The 21105-nt window shown below is 41.4% G+C and overlaps 1 protein-coding gene across 1 annotated transcript in view; it reads left to right on the plus strand.

Moving 5' to 3' along the window:
- JAM2 (junctional adhesion molecule 2) overlaps positions 1 to 21105 on the plus strand; it is a 45926-nt gene that overhangs the window by 15806 nt on the left and 9015 nt on the right. Inside the window, exons 2-5 of the mRNA XM_068180678.1 lie at positions 11374 to 11439; positions 14198 to 14311; positions 15786 to 15938; positions 18965 to 19170. Coding sequence (XP_068036779.1) covers positions 11374 to 11439; positions 14198 to 14311; positions 15786 to 15938; positions 18965 to 19170 — 539 coding nt within the window. The remainder of the gene's footprint in view (positions 1 to 11373; positions 11440 to 14197; positions 14312 to 15785; positions 15939 to 18964; positions 19171 to 21105) is intronic.

Here is a 21105-nt window from a genome sequence, read left to right on the forward strand (position 1 = left end):
TTTGGGGAGTGGATTGTTTGTTTCTTCTGGTTTTCCAACTTTCTTGTGTTTCAGAGCTGATTTTATAGTTGATGCAAATCAGTCTTGGTACTATTGTCTTCAGAGGAACATGCTGGTTTGCACTGGGTACCAAGATTTATTTTGCAAATTTAATAACATTATACAGTTTCACGAAGTGTTTGCACAGGGAAGTCTTTCTGCTTCAGTGTTACCCCTAGAAATGCAAAGAGAAATCTGTTTGTTCAGCTTCAGCTTTGCACTGGATGATATGAGGGGGATGGGACAACAGTGGTAAGGGGCTTCTAGACCACTGGCCTATTCACATAGTCTTTTGAAAAAATGATGGCAATAGACACATGTTCTCAGCATCTTGATGCATCTTAAAATAAGCAACAGCTGAAGCAGCTATAGGCTCTCACTGCATTTACAAGCTGTCTTTGAGCTGCCAATGAGTTGCTGTGGAAACCATTGCTGAACAGGACCAGGAGATGGCTGGAAAATAGGCTTTTTTTGAGAGCCTGACTAGTTTAAACCCCCATCCCCCATTTGCAGAAGCTCCCTCTAAATTGCCATGGAGACAAAGAGGAGTACTGGTGTTTGAGACTTGTAAAAGTGCAAGCTATAAATATTTATTTGGCTAACAGCATATGCTTTCTGTGATGTCTCTCTGTTAGAATAAACTCCATGCTACATTGAACCTTTGCAAGTTGCGCATTCTGTGCATTCAAACCCTCTCTTCTGTGTGAGTAGAAAAGAAGGAAGCAATATAAACATTGAAGATAATTAAATTTTACATTTTGATTATTAATTATAAAACATTAAATTATAATTTTTTCCTCAGTATTTCCCCCTCTCGTGCAGTACTCTTTCAGTGCTGGGGACTACTGAAAGCTCTTAGGGGGCTGTTGAGTTTATCTAAAACTGTTGTATTTCTATGTTCACTTTTTCAGGAAGTCTGACCTAAATAATCTCTTGCTTTCTTGCCCCGTGCCACTTGACTTTTTTTTCCTTCCACTTTCTTCTCTACAAGCACTTCAAGTTTTGTGTTTCCAGAGCCAACTGTCCTTGGGGTTCTGAAATAAAAATTAACCATTAACATGACCTTAAATTCTTAGGACTCCCACTGATAACTTTAGATAATTGGCTCTGAAAACTTCAGTCGTTTGTTACTTTTACTTTAAAGACTTTTTTTCTTTTTCTTAACTTGAAAACTAAGACTAAAAACACCATGATGGGTGTGCTGGCTTTCCAGATTTCACTTAACATTTTCCACAAAGCTAAGGATTAGGTAACTGAGTGACTGAAATTGAGTTTCTTTTGCCTGTTTTCCCCCCAGTGATGTGGGATAACTTCCTCTAGCTCTTGTTCAAAATTTGAGGTCTTAATGCTGTGTTTATGTTGTTAACTTAATCACAGGGTCACAGAATGGTTTAGATTGAAGGGACCTTGTGTTGGAGACTGAAATGTTATGGTTTATGGCTTAAACATCTTTATGAAAGACTTTTGCCTATTATAGCAAATGTGCATAACAACACTGCACCAGCAAAGCTCACCCTGGATGGGACTCCTGACTGAAAACCCTGAACTATGGGTTAAACCACCTAAGGCAAATTGAGATAAAATGACACTATTGTGTGAAGCATCTGGAACAGCATCCACGACAGGGCCCAGCCCAGCACCTTTGGGGTGGAGGCCACAGCCCCAGGTTTTTCTGCTGCCAGGCTCACACAGATCCTGCACCAAAGAAGGGAAGGAGGAGAGGTTTTGGGTATGTGACATGGCCTCTGGCCAGATGTAGTGAATACCTGTCTTCCCCTGGGCAGACTGGCCCAGCTGTGGGGTCTTCCACCCCTGGAAGGCCACATCTATGTGAGGGACAACCATGTGAGGGACAAATGAGGTGGTGTCATGGCTCATCAAAGGCCCCTCACCAAAGGTGTCCCCAGACCCTGCACTGCATGTGATACTACGTGATGCAACAGATCTGCATTCTTGAAAGGGACAGTGTCAAACCTGCCCCTTCACCGGGAGGTACCTGTGTGTTCCCACCTGCCCAAATGTATATTAATCCATTGGAGTCTACACTTTTTGGTGGGGGACCCTCACTGTCGAGAAGATGAGATGGAGGGAAGCAGTGAGACATCACTGGGGACCTTGGAAGGGGTGATATGTTTCTACTTAACCTCTGTCACTCCCTCCCTCCCTCCCTCCCTTCCTTCCTTCCTTCCTTCCTTCCTTCCTGCCTTCCTGCCTTCCTGCCTTCCTGCCTTCCTGCCTTCCTTCCTGCCTTCCTTCCTCCCTCCCTCCCTCCCTTTCTTTTTCCTTCTTTTACTATTAAATAAAATATATCCATTTTTTGGTATCAACATCTAACGTTGTTTGGTTTTAATCATGTTTTTTTGGTATATTCAAACTTTTCTGTGTTTGATCCATTTTTTTCACAAAGAGTTAGTTCCCTTTCCTCTTCTCTGCTTAGAGTGGATCGCAACAACCTTAAAGCTTATCTAGTTTCAATCCCCTTGCCATGGGCAAGGACATCTTCCACTAAACCAGGTTGCTCAGAGCTCCATCCAGCATGGCCTTAAACACTTCCAGTGATGGAGCATGCAAAACTTCTCTGAACAGCCTATTCCAGTGCCTCACCACCCTCACAAGGAAGAATTTATTCCCAGTATCTAATTTAAACCTGCCATCTTCCAGTTTAGAGACATTCCTCCTTGTTCTGTCACTACATAGTCATGCAAAATATACCTATCCATGGGTTTTGTAACTACTTTAGGTACTGAGAGGCTGCAATAAGGCTCTTTTCCAGGCTGAATAATCCCAATTCTCTTAGCCTTTCCTCATAGTAGAGGTGTTCCATCCCACTGATAACTCTGATCATTCCTCTGGACTGACTCCAACAGGTCCATGTCCTTCCTGTGCTGGGATCCCAGGGCTGGATGCAGCACTGCAGGCGGGGTCTCACCAGAGCGGAGCAGAGGACCAGAATCCCCTCCCTCCCCTGATGCCCAGAGGGCTTTGGATGCAGCCCAGGACATGGTTGACCATACCAACATGTGAAGGACTTCACACAATGAAGCTGAGTTTATTCCAGTTATTTCCGGTTATATTTTGATGCCTAAATCACCAGTTTCAGAGATGGGTTAAGGGCTTTGGGTAGCTTAGGAGACTACTCCAACAGAGGCTGTGAATACTCCCAGTCTCTCTCCAGCATGCCTGCTGGAGGTTGGCATCCACCAAGCAGAACTGATGGAAGAGGAAGGCTGCTTAACACAGATCCTGACAGTAGTGTGGGTGGGGAAGAGTGGTGAGTCTGAGCCCTGGGTGCCTGTCAACAGCTGTCAGAGTTAACATGGTCCAGCCTGCTGATGCCACTCTAAGCAGGGTTAGTAGCCTTTGGGTTGTAGCAGCCACATCTTGGACTACTAAGAAGAATGGGAGTTACTAGTCTGGGTGTTTTTTGATAATTCATAACTAATCCTGTCCAAAAGTAGGCAGCTTTTCCTCCCCCTTCCCCTTTTATGGACTACGTAGTCTGTGGGCTACTTCTCCTAGAGAACTGCTGAGACACTTGGATATTCATTAATCTATGGGATCAGATGTGATCTGTCCCAGGGTGATGAGGGAGCTGGCAGATGAGCTTGCAAAACCACTCTCCATTATTTACCAACAGTTCTGGCTCACTGGGGAGATTCCAGATGACTGGAAGCTGGCCAATATGACACCCATTCACAAAAGGGTGGGAAGGAGGATCCTGTTAATTACAGGCTGGTTAGCCTGACCTCAGTACCCGATAATGTTATGGGACAGTTTATACTGAGTGTCATCACACAGAACTTAGAGGATGGCCAGGGTATGAGACCCAAGCAGCATGGGTTTTGGAGAGGTAGGTCATATTTGACCAACCTGATCTCCTTTTATGACCAAGTGACCCTCCTGGTGGATGCTGGAAAGGCTGTGGATGTTGTGTACCTGGACTTCAGCAAGACCTTTGACACTGTCTCCCACAGCATACTCCTGGAAAAGCAGACAGCCATGGCTTGGACAGGAGCACTCTTTGCTGGGTTAAGAACTGGCTGGATGGCTGGGCCCAGAGAGTGGTGGTGAACGGTGCTGCATCCAGCTGGTGGCCAGTCACCAGTGGTGTTCCTCAGGAGTCTGTGCTGGGGCCAGTTCTGTTCAATATCTTTATTGATAACATGGATGAGGGGATTGAATCCTTCATTAATAAGTTTGCAGATGACACTAAGCTGGGAGTGTGTGTTGATATGTTGGACAGTAGGAGGGCTCTGCAGAGAGACTTAGAACAGTTGAATGGATGGGCAGAGTCCAATAGGATGACGTTTAATAAGTCCAAGTGACGAGCCCTGCATTTTGGACACAATAACCCCCTTGCAATGTTATAGGCTGGGGACAGTGTGGCTGGACAGTGCCCAGGCAGTAAGGGACCTGGTCAACACCAGACTGAACATGAGTCAGCAGTGTGCCCTGGTGGCCAAGAAGGCCAACAGCATCCTGGCCTGTGTCAGGAATAGTGTGGCCAGCAGGAGCAGGGAGGTCATTCTTCCCCTGTACTTGGCACTGGTGAGGCCGCACTGGAGTGCTGTGTCCAGTTCTGCCCCCTCAGTTTGGGAAGGACGTTGATATGCTTGAGCGTGTCCAGAGGAGGGCAACGAGGTTGGTGACGGGCTTGGAACACAAGCCCTATGAGGAACAACTGAGGGAGCTGGGGTTTTTTAGCCTGGAGAAAAGGAGACTCAGGGGTGACCTTATCACTCTCTACAACTTCCTGAAGGGTAGCTGTAGTCAGGTGGAGGTCAGTCTCTTTCTCCAGGCAGCAACTGACAGAATGAGAGGACAGTCTCAAGCTGCGTCAAGGGAAATATAGGTTGGAGAGTAGGAAGAAATTTTTCAGGGAAAGAGTGATAAAGTTCTGGACTGGCCTGCCCAGGGAGGTGGTGGAGTCACCATCCCTGGATGTGTTTTTAAGAAAAGACTGGATGTGGCACTTGGTGCCATGGTTTAGTTGAGGTGTTAGGGCATGGGTTGGACTTGATGAACTTGATGAAGGTCTCTTCCAACCTCGTGATTCTGTGAATTCTGTGAAGTATGGCAAAAAGGGAGCCAAAACAGGTGTCCTTAAATGATGTGACAATGGCAAAACTCCAGGTATCATATGAGTGCCTTGTGGCAGGTAGTTCCATGGCTGACAAGTTTGCATCAGCACCTAATCATGTAGCTGAGGCTTTACCCTGAAGTGGTCACGTCTGAAGGTTGCTAACACCAAACAGATGTCTGGTTTCCTATTCTCTTTCAGGGACTTCAGTAAGAAAAATTTGCTTTATTCTTGAGATGGACTTCCTAAATTTACAGTATCCTCAGAAACTCTTTGTTAAACTTTGCTTTAGACCACCTGTTGTTTAGAACTTGGCAAAACAAATGCAAAACTGTTTTTTTGCTTGTACTTATAACTTTATTTTGATTCTGATCTCATGTAATTTCTTCCAGGCACACTGTTTCTTTTGATTTGATTTGACTAAAATGTTTTTCCTTAATGATTCGTCTAGCTAGTAGTTTCAGTTTACAGCTGTGATTATTTATCAAATGGAAAGTGTTTTTTTGGAGTTTACTTCTAAACAAACATAGCTACTGACATGTAAAAACAGCTTTTTTTTTCTTTTTTTTTTCTGACCTTGCAAAAGCAGCCTGAATAAAAGGTTTACTGGTACAGTAATATGTCATCTTTTCACTATTGCTCTTTATATGGTGAATTAAAATCCAAAGCTGAAGACTTGGATTCTGAATATTTGACACAGATGTTTCTTGAAGGATGTCTAAGGGAAGAGATGCTCTACCTTTAAGGACCTCTCCTATCTTTCTGCTTGATCACAATATATAATGGTTTTAATATAGCAGCTGTCTCTGTACCACCTTACATTACTGTTTGAACTCTACAGCTTCTTGAAAAGGATCATGTGTATGTGTGGTTTATGTGTGTGAGGAGGAGGGTTGTGTGTATGTTGAACTTCTTTCTCTCCCTTTCTCCACCTCTTTCTCATATTTTCTACTTAATTGTATTGTATAATGGAATCTTCATGTATTCTATAAATCCCTTGATGTAAGGGTAAATATGGAGACTTTGTGCAATTGCAAGCTCCCAATAAAAAGCATGCAAAGTAATTCTGTAATGACTTCCATAGTGGAAAGTAAATAACATAGTCCTGCCCCAGAAGTCATAAAATATGTTTTCTTTTTGTGGCTTCATATTCTGTGAATTATTTTGATCATTGAATATTTTGAGCTACATGACACCTGTATTAATGAGAAGGAGAGAAATTTCCAGGCCCATGAAACAGCTTATATAAAACAGCGGTGAATTGCATGTACTAGAGCTGTTTTGTGTCCAGACAGAAGAGGTTGATGAGACAATAATTTATAAATGGTTTTATCCACACATTGGACACCTAGAAAAGCTTCCTTTTGAAATGTTATCAAGCGTTAGCTGCTGTCAGAGTCTCAGAATATAATGCTCCTCCCCATCATGAAGGAAGATGTTATTTCAATAGATAAATGTGATTTGTTAACTACTGGCATCTAGAATATGGGGGAAGAGGGGGCAAGAGGAGTATTGTTCTAGAAATATGATTTGGGTAAAAGACACGTTAATTTTTTTCCCATGAATCTAAATAGGACCTAATAGGTTAAAAAGTTACTTGCTGATTCCAGGCTATCTAGACCAAGCCTGAATGAAAAAAAAAGGAGCTGGGCTGTGTGTGGGCTTGCAGGAGAAATTATTGCTTTGGGAGGAGCTGGAGAAATGGTTTCCTCCTCTGGTTTTAACAGGATGTGAGGGAGCTTATACAGAGGATTTAAAAAATTTCTTTCTTTAAAGTTCAGTAGGGAATTTTCTTTCTTGGAGGGATGAAAAAAAATTTATAAGTGCTATTTGTAGTGCAAATATTTTTTTTTTTTGCTACTTCAGTATTCTCAGAGTATGTAAATGTCATTGCTAGAATTCTTCATGTGTTATTTACTTCATATTATAAACTTCTGATTATAACTTTTTAGGGTAACATAAAGTGGATAAAATTGAAACATATTACAGACAGGATAGCTATACACAATTTGGATCTTTTGGTAATGTGCACACATGAAAAGTCACTTTACACTGTCAGGTGAGGCTATGTTCTTTTAGACACAAGAATTGTTGGACATGTATTTGGAAGGGCATGTGAGATAGCTAGAAAGCACCACAGAGAATCCATGTTGGAGCAGGCTCCTGGCAGTAACTGTGACCTATAGAAAGCAGGCCATGCTGGAGTAGAGGATAGCATGAAGAAGAATGAGCAGCAGAGAAGAGCACATTCCCACAACTACTCTATTTACTCTGTTTTAAACTGGCAGTAAATATAATTGTTTTTTCCTAAATTTAGTCTGTTTTGCCTGTGATGGTAACTGCTAACTAAACTCCCTGACTCTCTGTCTTTCTCTTGACCCATGAGGTTTTTAATCTTATTTTCTGCTTGGTCATGTTGAGGAGGATGAGTGAGAGAGCAGCTATGTGGGTGTCTGGCAGCCACCCACGGTCAACCCAACACAATGCACAGTGAATGAATAACTGAACTCTTGCTACAATGCCAGAGACTTAGATACCATTTCTGAGTGTTGCTCCATGACTCAGAGGCAGTGATTATAGATACCTGTAGAACAGCAATTTGTATTTTTAAAGGATGCTGAAAAAACTCAAGAAAATTAAGGAGGAAAAAGACCATAGGAACAGAATGAATGAAGAATTCCCTCTGTTGTGTTGGACTTAAACCATAAGGAATGTTCTTTAATTGAGAAGAAAACTATGATAGGGTACTATGGTGTATGGGATCAGTGCTGTTTAATGTCTTCATTATTGACATAGACAAAGGGATAGAGTGCACCCTTGGCAGATTTGCTGATGACACCAAGGTGAGTGGTGCTGTTGCCTCACTTGAAGGATTTGATTGTCATCCAGAAGGACCTGGACTAGTTCAAGAAGTGGCCCATGGGAATGTCATGAGGTTTAAAAAGACTGAATTCAAGGTGCTCCACCTGGGTCAGGCCAACCCCTGGTATCAGTCTGTTGCACTAGGACACGAAATAACTTATGCACTCACAATAAGATTAAAAGAGTAAAAGGAAGAAACTTTTATTTCTGACTTTGTAATATATAAAATTATAAAAGTGATAGTGGATTGGAGGAAGAAATTGCTACCTCTCTAACTACACTGGTTAAACTAACAGTCTATCAATTCTCCTTCCACAAAGAAGAATGTAAAACAATCATTTACATGAACAGTGTGTGAGAACTCTAGTAGAAATATGTAAACATCAGAAGGCATAGAAAACTTTTTAAAGAGCTTTAAAACTTTTAAAATAACAGAGTGACATCAATCCAGGCTGGGGGATGAACAGAGCAGCCCTACAAGAGGACTTGAGAGTGCTGGTGGGTAAGAGGCTGGACATGCCCCAGCCATGTGCACTGGGAGCCCAGGAACCCCCTGTGTGCTGGGTTGCCTCCAAAGCCCTGTGGGCAGCAGGGAAGAGAGGGGATTCTGTTTCTCTGCCCGACTCTGGTGAGACCCCACCTGAACTGCTGCATCCAGCTCTGGGTTCCCAGCATAGAAAGCACATGGACCTGTTGGAGCAAGTCCAGAGGGCCACTAAAATGATCATGGGGATATGGCATGTCTCCTGTGAAAATAGTCTGAGAAAATTTGGGTTGTTCACCCTATGAAAGAGAAGGCTCTGGGGACACCTTATTGCAGCCTTTCAGTACTTACAGGGGACTTATAAGAAAGATGTGGACAAACTTTTTAGTAGGGCCTGTTGTGGGTTAGGACAAGGGGTAATGGCTTAAACTAAAAGAGGGTTGATTCAGACTAGATATAAGGAAGAAAGGTTTTACAGTGAGAGTGGTGAAACATTGATACACATTACCCAAAGACAGAGTGGATGGCCCATCCCTGGAAACATTCAGGGTTAGGCTGGATAGGGCTCTGAGCAATGTACTCATGTTGAAGATGTTCTTGCTCATTTGCAGGGAGCTTGAACTAGATGACCTTTAAAGATCCCTTCCAACAACAAAGCATTCTGAGATTCTATGATGAGATCTTCAAACAAAGCTTTGAGCACTGAAAGCCCAAATGGACTCACTCAAGGCAGAAGTGAGGCACTAACTTCAACAAAAGTAATCAACTGTTAAAAGAAAGCCATAAGAATCAAGAGATTGTTTGTTTGTTTGTGTCTTCAGGTCAAGACTAGATATTCATCTGCTAGGGTGTGTGCAACTCTTCCTCCATTAAGCAGGGGAAAGAGAAATTAATTACTTAGGGATAGACGAAGAAGGTGTGTGCTTAACAATGTCTAATCTTGCTATTTTCCTAGTTTCTATCAGTCAAAAGAAGGCTATTTTTAACCAAGTTTCTAAACATTGATGGAAACAGGTTCTCAGTTCTTGTCCATACTTGCTATAGCAATTGTTCAGTTGGCTGATGCAGACAGAGGAAATGGACTGCATTAGAAGTGTCCATGCTGTCTTCAAAACTAGTACTAAACCAAGAGAACTTGAGATGCTTTTTGGAAAAAAAAAGTAGACTTGTGTAAAGAACTGTGATCAGCTATTGTTAAGAACTTGCTAGCCTGATGTGAATTAATTGTAATACCTGTGCCCAACTCCTGGTAGCTGGGTGGGGGTTGATGTAGGTCTAGTGGTTATTTCACTTGTTCTTTCTGGAATTTCAGTGCTCCCAATACACGAGTGTGAGGAACCAATTTAATTTTGAGTTCTGTCTCAATATTGTTTGAAATTACAGGAGGTGTGGGGGGAGGGGCTGTACAAGTGCTACTTGCAGGAGGCAGCTAGGAGAAGATGGAAAGCCCCATCTCTCAGGTGACTTTGCTTGGCAACCATCTCACATATAATAGGCAATCAGTAAGAGACCACTAAGGACACTGACCTTCCAGAGAGCTTCTCCAATCAGATGGTGAAAGGGCAATGGGCTGCAGTGGAGTGTTGGATTGGGCCAATGATCTCCTCTCAGCATTGCAGACCTTGGGAGGAGCCAGGGGGTATAAAAGTAACTGTATCACAAGCTTAGTAGCTTTTTGTGATTTTGCCCTGACTAGCTGGTTCTTTTGTCCCCGTTTTTGCCTTCTTTGGCCTTTGCTTGCCCTCGCTCTCTTGCTGTCACCCCTCCCTGGCTGGACACTTGCTGACCACTTCCTGTGTCCTGCCCTACCACTTCATCTCCCTCACATGCTCCAGCTGTCGCCTGTCCTGCCTACCTGCGTTCCTGCCCGATGCCCTACCTGCTTCGTCTCCCTGCCTTCTTTGTTCCTGGCTGAGCCACCTGCTTTCAACTCTTGCGTCGCTAATCTAGCCTGTGTCCATGATCTCCACTATGACCCTGTCCAGAGTTCTGCACCTCCTGCCTGAGTGCCTGCTCACCTCATGTCTGGCCGCCCGTTTATGCAGGAACCATGCCTTTGCTCTGAGAGCTGCAAAGGCTCCCCCAGGAGGGGCATGTGCACACATCACCTGCCAGCTGGACGTCGACAGCCCACTCTGAGGTTCTGGTAGTAACACCCATTTTTTCTCTCAGTTGCCCCCTCTCTTTCTCTGCCCATTCTTTTTCCTTCTCCTTGTTTATTTTCTGTCTTTTCTATTCTTCCTTGGTAAGACAAAATCCTTTTCACTACCAATAAATGGTTCTCAGATATAACTTGCCTCATTTCACATAATTCCATCCTCAGCCATCTGTTTTAGAAGAACCCCCTGCAGTTCCCCCTTAGTGGAATGCAACAATGAGATATCCAAGAGTGTATGGGGATTTTTTCTTTCTTTGAGTTAAAACTAGATAAATCTTCATTATCTTCCTTCCCTTTTCAAGAAGAATTTGAGATACTTGCCAATTACTGTACATATTTTTTACTCTGTAGAATCTGTAAGTGGTATTCTTCAGAAAATATTAATGCCTTGTAATAAGAATGTTATGGAAGATATACTTATGGATTAATAGATGTCTCCCCAGTAATAAACAGACATTACCATAGCATAAAATGTTTACTGTTTATATAGAACTTCTTGCATGTAAATATCATTATACCATTATAAAAAAGAAATATTATTTATTTTTTACAGATGCCAGAACCTGGAGAAAAAAGATGAACTGTTCAAGGCCAGCCCTGGCCTAGCTCTTTGTTTTTACTCTTTCTTGTAGGCAATGTCTAACTTGTACAGTGTGAGGAGGTCTCAAAAATATTGTTTGTAGCTGCCAAAAACATGTGAAATCACAAATGTTTATTGCTGATTTGTCTTTTTTTGCTGTTCCCTTGCAGATCCTGAAGTGTCTGGAATCTCCATTGAAACAGATAACAAAAATGTAAAAGCAGAGGAGTTTAAGGGTACAGTATGGGCATTGTTGTGATAATTTTTAATATATACACAATACATGCTAACTATGAATACAGAAGCTGTGCAGCTATTGAGGTTGTTTTCCTCTTTCCTGTGCCTAATCTCTCCACTGATTCTGTGTTATCTTGGTCTTGTCCCCATTTTCTCTTACTCAAGGTGGAGTTGACCTACGTGCTCCCCAGAGATCCTTTTCAACCTCACCTGTTCTATGGTTCTATGACTTGTGAGTCAGTCTTGTAACTTCTGCCTGGTTTCCTTCCACACAGTGTCATGTGAGAAACATTAAATATCTTACAAGACAGAAAAGTGAGGGACTAGAGAGAGCAGATATAAGTTAGTTAATTGTAAATAACAATAATTTAATGGCTATTTTTACTTGTCAGTAGCTGTAATGGCTATTTACATAGTTATATATATGCATGTATATATATATATATATATATATATATATATATATATATATGTGTGTGTGTGTGTGTGTGTGTGTGTGTCATATATAAAATAGCAAATTTATTCCAATAATGTGGTGGAGAACTTAGAGAGGCAAAGAGGAAAACCTGTTTGCTGGGTAGATGAGAAAGGGGAGTACTGTAGTGTGAGGTTTGTGGGTTATGTGGGCTTGTTTTTTGAATTTGGTTGGAGTGGAGGTGGAAATTCGGGATCAAAAAACCTGTTCTCTCAGCTTTAAACCCTGATTCAGCTTCTTGAGGTAATAATCAAATATTTTAGAGGTCTCTAAAATTGTCATCTGGACTTCTGTTAAGTATTCTTCTCTTGACAGAATGCATTTAGAGCTCAAGGCAGGCAAAACCAGAGAGAAATGCTTTTGGTAATATTAAAGCTTGATTAGGTTCTGTCTTTTTATATGGTATATGGCTTGTATTTTTTCTTTTGTTATTTGTACATTGAATGGAATCAGTTTAGCACAGCCCAGATGCCAAGCCAAGTTCTCCATGTGTAGCAGCACTAAGGAATGGTAGGGCCGATAGTTATTCCACTGAGTGCAGCTGGTCTGAAATGCATTTTCCTTTTCTCCTCTAACTCCTCTTACTGTAGAGGAGGATGGTCAGGCACTGGGACTGGCTTCCCAGGGGAGTGGTCATGGTACCAAGCCTGACACAGCTCAAGAAGCATCTAGGTGACACTCCTTGTCATGGTTTTGTTTTAGGTAGTTCTGCAAGGAGCAGAGAGTTGGGCTCACTGATTCTTAGCATTCCTTGCAACTTGAGATATTCTATGATTCTATCGCCAATGATAGCCTCCAGACCAGATGTAAATCCAAATTAAATATTATGCAGATGTCTCCAAGATTCCAGAGGGCTTTTGAAGGCCTAGCAGTACCAGTGCTGATGCACGGTATCCTGTGGATCTACCTTAATGCAAGTCAAGTACACCTGCTCTGGAAAATACCTCTCGCTGACTCCATTACTGTGGAGAAAAAGTGGGAAAGGGGAACTATAACTAAGGATGATTTTATTATGTTGTCTCTGTTCTGTGCACACTCCCTTTCTTCTATCCATTCCTTTTCTCTGAATAAGAATAGAGGGTGGGCATCAGTGCTAGGTTTTTTTCTAAAGTGAAAACATGTGGCATGCAAGAAAGGGGCAGCTTATTTGAGACAGAGGTGACTTGTTCAGCTGAGAACACTTCAGCTGAGCTGTCTCTGTGTCAGCTAATACAGACCAGCTCATTTGACAAGCCAACTGTCACAAGGCCAGTAGCAAAAGCAAGCTGAGCTTGAATTATGGTTTTTCTTTGTTAGAAGGATACAAAAACAAAATGGGAAGGAAACTAGCAAATCTTAAGATTCAGGAAGCCTCCACCCATACACTCAACCTGAAGTCAGGAACCTCAGACTTCCTGAGTGCACAGTATGTTTTTCAAAACAGCCAGTGCATGTTTAACATGTTTCTGACAAGGAATGCCCTCCTGCCTCAATTTTTCTTTCAAGTCTGGATATTTTTTCCCCTATGAGGTATCACCAAGGCTACCAGTCTGGGTTTTTGTTTCTTTTCAGAGCCGACCTAGGAAATCAGACTCTGAAGGGCAAAGGAGTAGATCTGTCTGCAGCTCTTAATTACCTTCCAGCCTCATTTGTTTAGACTGTAAAGAAAGATGATGGTTGTTTATGTTTGAGCAGTGCATGTTGGCATTATGAAAGCTAGACGGGCCTTGTCAAAACTACAAAGGCTTTTGCTCTGGATATTGTGGCCTGTATTGGAAAATTAGCATCTTACAGGTAGCAAGGTCTATATTGCATTTGTTTCTTTAACCATCTTACTGGAATATTTTTCATCTCCATTAAGTTATACATTTAAACAGAAAAACTATTGATGCTGAATTCAGAATGGTAATTCAAAAAATATGGTTATAACAGGGTCAGAGCCCCCCTTTTTAGGGATGATCTGCTTAGAAACGTTTAAACTGAGGGTAGTAATAAAGAATGTAATGGATAAAGTAGATATTCCCACGTTACATGGGGAAAGTAATAAACCCTATCCAGCATGGGAATCCCCAGCATCTGAAGTTTAACCCAAAAGCCACTGAAGTATAAGAAAATTGCTGGTTTCTTTTTCCCCATTGTGTGTACATCTGGAGAAGCATCACTTTGAGAAGCAGATCTGGCCATTGCTGACTGTTCAAGTTCTTTTGAAGGAGGAACATGAATTTCAGGGAGCCTGAATGCATACAAACACAATACAAACATCTCTAATTTTCCCTTTTGCCTTTTTTTTTTCTTCCCTCTAGAGGCTATTCTTAGTTGCAAACACAAATTTTCGAAAGGGATGAGTTTAAGAATAGAGTGGAAGAAAATCCAATCTCAAGGAGTCTCATTTGTCTACTACAATAGTGAATTTACAGGTACAGTACTGCAAATGGATGGTTTAACATGTCATTCTCTAGCAGAGCTATTGACTCTTTCTTGGGGAACAACACCAAGAAAAAGACTGAAGAAGAAGGCTCTTGACTGTTCATATAGAAGAGCTGTCCTTTTCAGAAAGAGAATTCTTCTCTGGGGAAAAAAGGCATTTCTTTATAAAATCATCAATTATTACTTACCTTTTAATTAAGTTAAATATAATAAAATTAAAGACTAAGAAAAATGGTACTGCAGATTCCTTAGGACTTTTCAATAGTGAAATTACATGCAGATGTAAACTCCCCTAAACTACTGCAGGCTCTGCACTCCTATCCTAAAAAGAGGTTTCTGAAGCCTCCTGTAAAGCAGGAAGCAGGAGGCTTCAGAATAATGCAGCATTTTTATAGACCTAAAATATAAACTCAGCTGTGTATTATAAATTATTTGTATTCTTTTCAGAAGTAGAATTTCTCTTTGTATGTTTTGAAAAGGACTTCAGCTTTGTGTGTTGGAGAACATGAGTCTCTGTTACATTGTACACAATAAACAAAGGTTGAGAAATAAAATAAAAGCACAGAGATTTTGTTAGTTTGTAGAGCTTGTAGATGTGTTGACCTTGATGAACTTGTTTTTTTCTGCATATATTTAATTTAGAGAAACACTGGGACTCATGCTTCTGTGTGTTCATGTAACTTTCATAATAAGCTGTAGAATTAAAAAGACTTACTCATTCTAAGAAGTCAGATGGCCGTGTTTTTGCTAAATCCATCAAGTTTTTCTTGCCAAGTTAAAATGTCAAATTCCCTGGTGTGGTCTCACTCACAAGTTTTTCTTTAAGGTAATTAAGTTAGTGATTGCCATGCCTCTAGTGGATGTCTTTCAGTCACCTCAATACTGCTATACGTATTTTCTTGAACCACCTGCAGAAAAATGCATTCCATCATCCAAGTGGATACTGTATGGTAGATGGAGGTTTTTTGAATTGAAGGTGGTTTTTTGGACTAAATGGAAGGTTCACACTGTTTTGAGAAGGGGATTACATATTGCTCTTTGCTGATAGGTAACTAACACTGAACAAATGAGCAATAGTTTCATGTACAATATGATGTAAAATATCAATAAATTGTACATGATTCCAGAATAAGCCAGTGAGCCATAGATATTTGCTTCAGACTGAAAGAGGGGAAATTTAGGTTAGATATACAGAGGAAATAGACGAAGGAAATTCTTCCCTGTGAGGATGGTGAGGCACTGGCACAGGTTGCCCAGAGAAACTGTGGCTGCCCCATCCCTGGAAGTGTTCCAGACCAGGTTGGATGGGGCTTGGAACAATTTGGTCTAGTGGAAGGTGTCCCTGCCCATGGCAGTGGGGATGGAACAAGATGATCTTCAAGGTCCATTCCAATCCAAACCATTCTGTGATTCTGTGATTCTATAAGCAAAGAACAGAAACCTCTCTGTCTGTTCTCCCTAAAGGTGATCTTCGAGGCCGAGCAGAGATGCTGAATACTGGAATCCGAATTAGGAATGTGACTAGAAGGGATTCGGGGACCTACCGCTGTGAAATCAGTGCCAAGAGTGAAGAGGGGCAACGCCTGGGAGAGGCTACTATTACTCTCACAGTATTAGGTACAAACTTTATTACTTAGGCTTTTTAAAGAAACTGGATGATGAGGTGTTGGGATGTTGAAGGTTAGGGTTGTCCACACAGTGTGTGGCTGCTGGGTTTTTGGGTCTTCTTCAGGCTGGGTTTATAAACACACTTGCACACAAACTTTCTACAACATCACAAAACAGCTTGGCAAAAGTCACACTTGCATTAGAAAGGGACATAACTAGGGTTTTATTAAATCAAAGTGAGTTTCAGTTCTCAAAACTAAAATTGCTCAATGACTGAGAATCTGGATAAGACGATCATGGTGTTTGGCACTGGAAAGTCAGCATCTGTCAACACTTATCAAATATTCACAAGCAGAAGTTCGTTCCAATATGTTACAGTCTCGTCCTGGTTTTGGAAGGAGAGAGTATTTTTGCAATGACAGCCAGAGAGCTGGCAATCAGTGGACTTTATTTACAGGAGAGGTGGTGGTGCCTGCTGGGGAGCAGTTGCTCTTTTTGGGTCTTTGTTTTCTTTCCCAGTTAAGGAATCAATGGAAAAGTGAATAGTGAGCACATTGTTCTCACATTGGGTTTGGTATTTGTTGCACTGGATGAGTGGTGGAGGCCAATATTTTTCTTTTTTTACCTGTACAGGGACAAAAGAAAATATTTGCTTTTGTAGATTCTATATTTGTCCTATTAAAACTAATAATAATTGATCATTCAAAATTATACATGAAGTTTCTAAGTTCTTCATAAAAGATGATAAATGCATGAACTTCTGATTAGCATCAACAATGAGGTAACCCCACTTTCTTCTACTTTCCCAACAGCTTGTCTGTTTTAAATGTGACTTCTTAATTTAAAGTTGAAATCTTCAAGGCCAGAGGAGAAAGGGTGGGGTGGGAGCATGTGTTGCTTACAAACCTTTTTGAAAGCTAATGTGAATTAGTATTTCATTTGGTTTTCTTTATCTCTGCTTTTTATCTTAATATCAACTAAAAAAAAACTATCAATACTAGTTGTCAGTTGTTCTTTTAATGTTCCATGGATGCCTCTTCACCATTATTTTTCTTCTATATAATGTTAAGTACCAAAAAATAAAAAATTAAGTTTCTGTTCACATATTAAAAATTAAAAAAGAGATGTTCATCTTCATAGGAGAAGGAACAAACAGTTCTCCTGCATCTGTGTGTGCGAATGTTCATTTTTAATTTAAACTGGAATGTAGTAACCAATTGGTTTTGGTCCTCAGACTGGGGTTTATAAAGTACCTATGATGACTGCTGATGTTTCAGTGAATCTTTCTGACATCCACTTCTCAAAATTTGACTCCTTTTAATACAAAAACTCTTTTTCCTCTTCCTCGCTTACATTTTTAAATACTAGGGTAGGGAAGGGGCCAGTTGCTTAACTTCAGATTCCGAGTTATCCCATCTGTCTGTGAACAAGAGGTTGCATACAAGAAATAAAGTGAAACAAACTCTCTGGGGTTGGATGAAAGTGCACAGCCTGGAGACAGGATGACACAGCATATGGTGGGGGGAGGCTGGCAGTAAGCATCTCTTTCATTTTTAGCAACTCATAAATTTTACTGTGCTCTCAGTAGCAGGATTGTGCCTTCCAGCCCTTCTCCTACACATCATTTCATTGATATGGTAGTTATCAAACATGCACAAGTGCTCACCTCCTCACAATGACTGTCAGCCTTCTGTCATGTTACCATGATCCCATTAGTAAAGTTCTTAGAAATGCCCCTGCCCAAATTAAGGTGCAAACGAGACCATATGCCGGTGACAATAATATGGAGTTTATTTAATAGTAAATACATGAGAGAAGGAGAGAGAGAGAGAAATAAGAAATAGGTGGGAGGGACAGAGAGTAACAGGGACTAAATAAGGAAAATACCACCACTCCATGGATCCCAATGGTGTTTCATTGATCCTCTCCAGCTGGTCTTCTTGGTGGTGAAGGTTCCCCCTAAAAGCATAGAATTTAATTGGTTAATATACACTCAGGCTAGGTAGGAAAATCCAGGCTCCTCCCTTGGGTGGCGGAGGGAATTTGCCATTTTCTCTTACAGCATGCTGGGTTTGTTGCATCACATGCAGTCCTGTGGTGCAAGGCTTCAGGAATGACACTGGGGAGCACTTTGGGGGCCTTTGATGGATTAAGGCACCCCCCCAGCTGCCTCTCACGTGAATGTCCCATGGATGTGGCCTTCCCAAGGTTGGGGGTTCCATAGCCAGTTTGTGTAAGGGAGGATGGGTTCCCTGCCCCTGAGCAGAGGTTACAACACACCGAAATTTCTTCCCCTACATCGGCTGGGGGGAAAAGCTGTGCAAACCTGCTCCCAACAAATGGGTCTGTGGGCTACTGTGACAGCTATAGCTGGTCTATAGCTGCACAGATAATTAGGCCATAACAGATAACAACTCGACCAGCCTCGCTTGTTAGAGAATAAGGAGTAAACAAGTCCCCAGGTTTTAAGTCGATAGGCTGAATTCAAGTTCAAACAAGGGGACCCCAGCCAATCCCTTTGAACCAGGAATGTACCTGTATCATTGGCCAGTGAGCTGTGCAGAGTTAAGACCTTTGACCAATAATATCTGTAAGCGTGGGAAATTCAAAGCCCCTATATAAGAGGGCACACATCAATAAACTCTGGCTGTTGCTGCATGAACCTCGGTGTGTATATGTCGCATTCCTGTCTCCACTATCAGTGACAGTCTACGGCTTCCCTCACTCCAAAGCAAGCCTGAGATGATTCTTAGCATGGCTGCTGGGTTTGGCTCACATTCTTTTCCTTGCTTACTTGCTTGTTTCAGGTGATTGAAGAATGAGTTTTCACTTTATTTAATCTCAGCACTTTGACTTTCAGTCCAAAGTCCAGGTCAGGTATCTTTAGGGAGGCTTCTTTGGTTGTAACTTCTTTATACAGTTTTTGTTATAATGGGCAAAACTTTATATCAGTGTTTGAGGCATGAACTATTTCAGACTCTGACACATGTGGACATTATAAGTACGTGTGTAACAAGTTCAATTTCACTGTCCAGTTGCTCCGACTACTCCAGTGTGTGAGATACCGAGCTCCGCAATGACAGGAAGGGTCGTGCAGATGAGTTGTAAGGAAACTGAGGGCTCCCCTCCGTCTGAGTACCAGTGGTACAAGAATGGTGTTGCCTTGCTGGAGAAGACAGGAACAGGCAGTGCTAGAGCAGCAAACATAACTTACACCATGAATAAAAAGTCTGGCACTCTGGTAAGTGTAATAACCAACTCTGTCATAGACAGCTATCAAGGAGACCAAATTTACTGTTCAGTAAAATTATGCACAGGGGTCTAAATCCAAAAATTCACATAGTCTTTGTTGGAGGTCAATGTCATGCTGAAATGTGCTGAGAAATGTAGACGGTGGTTTCTGCCTCAAACCAGTGACAAGCCATAGACTTTGCATGATACACACAAACTGGGTGAGGTGCAAGGCTGCAGTAGTGATAATTGAGAATCTAGAAATACATGACAAATTTTACCTTGTCAGTTGGTAAACTAGTGCCAGGTGAGAATGAGGTTTTGGTATGGCAACAGAGATATATTTGACAGAACCTTAAAATTTGGAATAGTAGCTTCACACACTTCAAGGGGAGTGCAGCACTCAGGGCAGTACAGAAACTCTGCAATCCAATGCTGTGGCAAGCACATTTTTCTCTCTCTCAGGATTTTTAAAAAGGTGCACAGAGAAAAGTGAAAGAGAAAAAATTTCTATTTCTGCTCCTTGTTTTTCTCTTGTAGAATGTGTTTGGAGAATTTTTTACCTGCAGCGAATGCCTGGTTAGAGCATGGTGGATTGTTTGGGCCTGATGGCCAATCGGATCCACCTGTGTCTGGACTCTGGAGAACAGGGTCACGAGTTGTGAGTGAGTTAGATATGATAGTTAGAGAGAGTAGCATGTAGTTTTTAGTATCCTCTTTTATATAGTATATTAATGTATCATAGCATAATTATAATAAAGAAATCATTCAGCCTTCTGAAGTAAGTCAGACATTATCATTCTTCCCATTGGGTTCACCAACATCTACAACAAATGCCATTTACAAGTTCCCATCCAGAACCTGTGAAGTCAGTGCGAATGAGTTGGGACTGTAAGTAAGCTTAGTTCTTAGTTTTAGTTGTAGTTTGTTTTGTGGGTTGTGATGTTGGGTTTTATTTTCCTTCAGAGCTGGCTATCTCTCTCATTCTTCCCCCATTAGCTGATCCTTCAAAAGAACTTGATGTTACTTAGGAAGCTGAGATTTTTCAGAAGTAAAGAGCTGTACTAAGAACACTACTGTTGTGCAAAATCAAACATGGAAACTGAAGTATGACTAAGCATTCAAATGTTCTGAATGCTCACCACGGAAATCAGGTGGACTACTCAAACTTACTAATCACTTCTGAAAATATCTAAGTATGGCATACATTAAAAAGAAACAGTTAACAGGTCTAATAATTAAGAAAATAGAAATACTGGAATTGACATGAGGTCAGTTTCTATCCATCTCTTTGTTATGGATCAAGTGAGAGCTTTAGAAAAGCCCTGCCTTAGGCTTAGATTTTTTGCAGCAGCTCTACTTAGGTGACCTGCACCTAAATCACTCTGGCTCACAAGTTCATAAGAGTGAACAGTTAGGTCTGTTATAAAATGAGTTACTTATCGAATTGGCAGAAAGTAACAGACAAGAGGCCTTAAACAGTTATTTGCACAGTGTAAAATAAAAGAACTTCTAGTAGATTCTATAAAACAGTGCATGACATTAAGGTACCTATATTACAGCTAGCAAGGAAATAGTATAGGTTAGGAGTCAATGTAACTTACCACCCAAATTGATGATAGCATACACAGAGTCCTTACACTCAGCCCCCAGGAGACTAACCACAAAGTGGGGCACTGATTTTGGCGAGGAGACCCCACACATTTCCAGGGAATGTGCAGAAGATTTCTGCTTTGTGAAAATAATGGTGTAGCTTTTATAATTTGTGAAGTGTATGTCAGTCAGAAATTCCAGCTTGTCTTCCCACATCTTCTTCCACTGTCAGCTGAAATCATCGATCCCATGGCAATGAAATAATTCACTACAAGATTGAGTCCTGATTGAGTTACTTCACCAAGGCTCATGTGAGGCTCATGTGAGAGCAAGATGCTCTGAGTTATTGCAC

Source organism: Anomalospiza imberbis, chromosome 2 (assembly GCF_031753505.1).
Source record: "Anomalospiza imberbis isolate Cuckoo-Finch-1a 21T00152 chromosome 2, ASM3175350v1, whole genome shotgun sequence".
Taxonomy (NCBI): Eukaryota; Metazoa; Chordata; class Aves; order Passeriformes; family Viduidae; genus Anomalospiza; species Anomalospiza imberbis.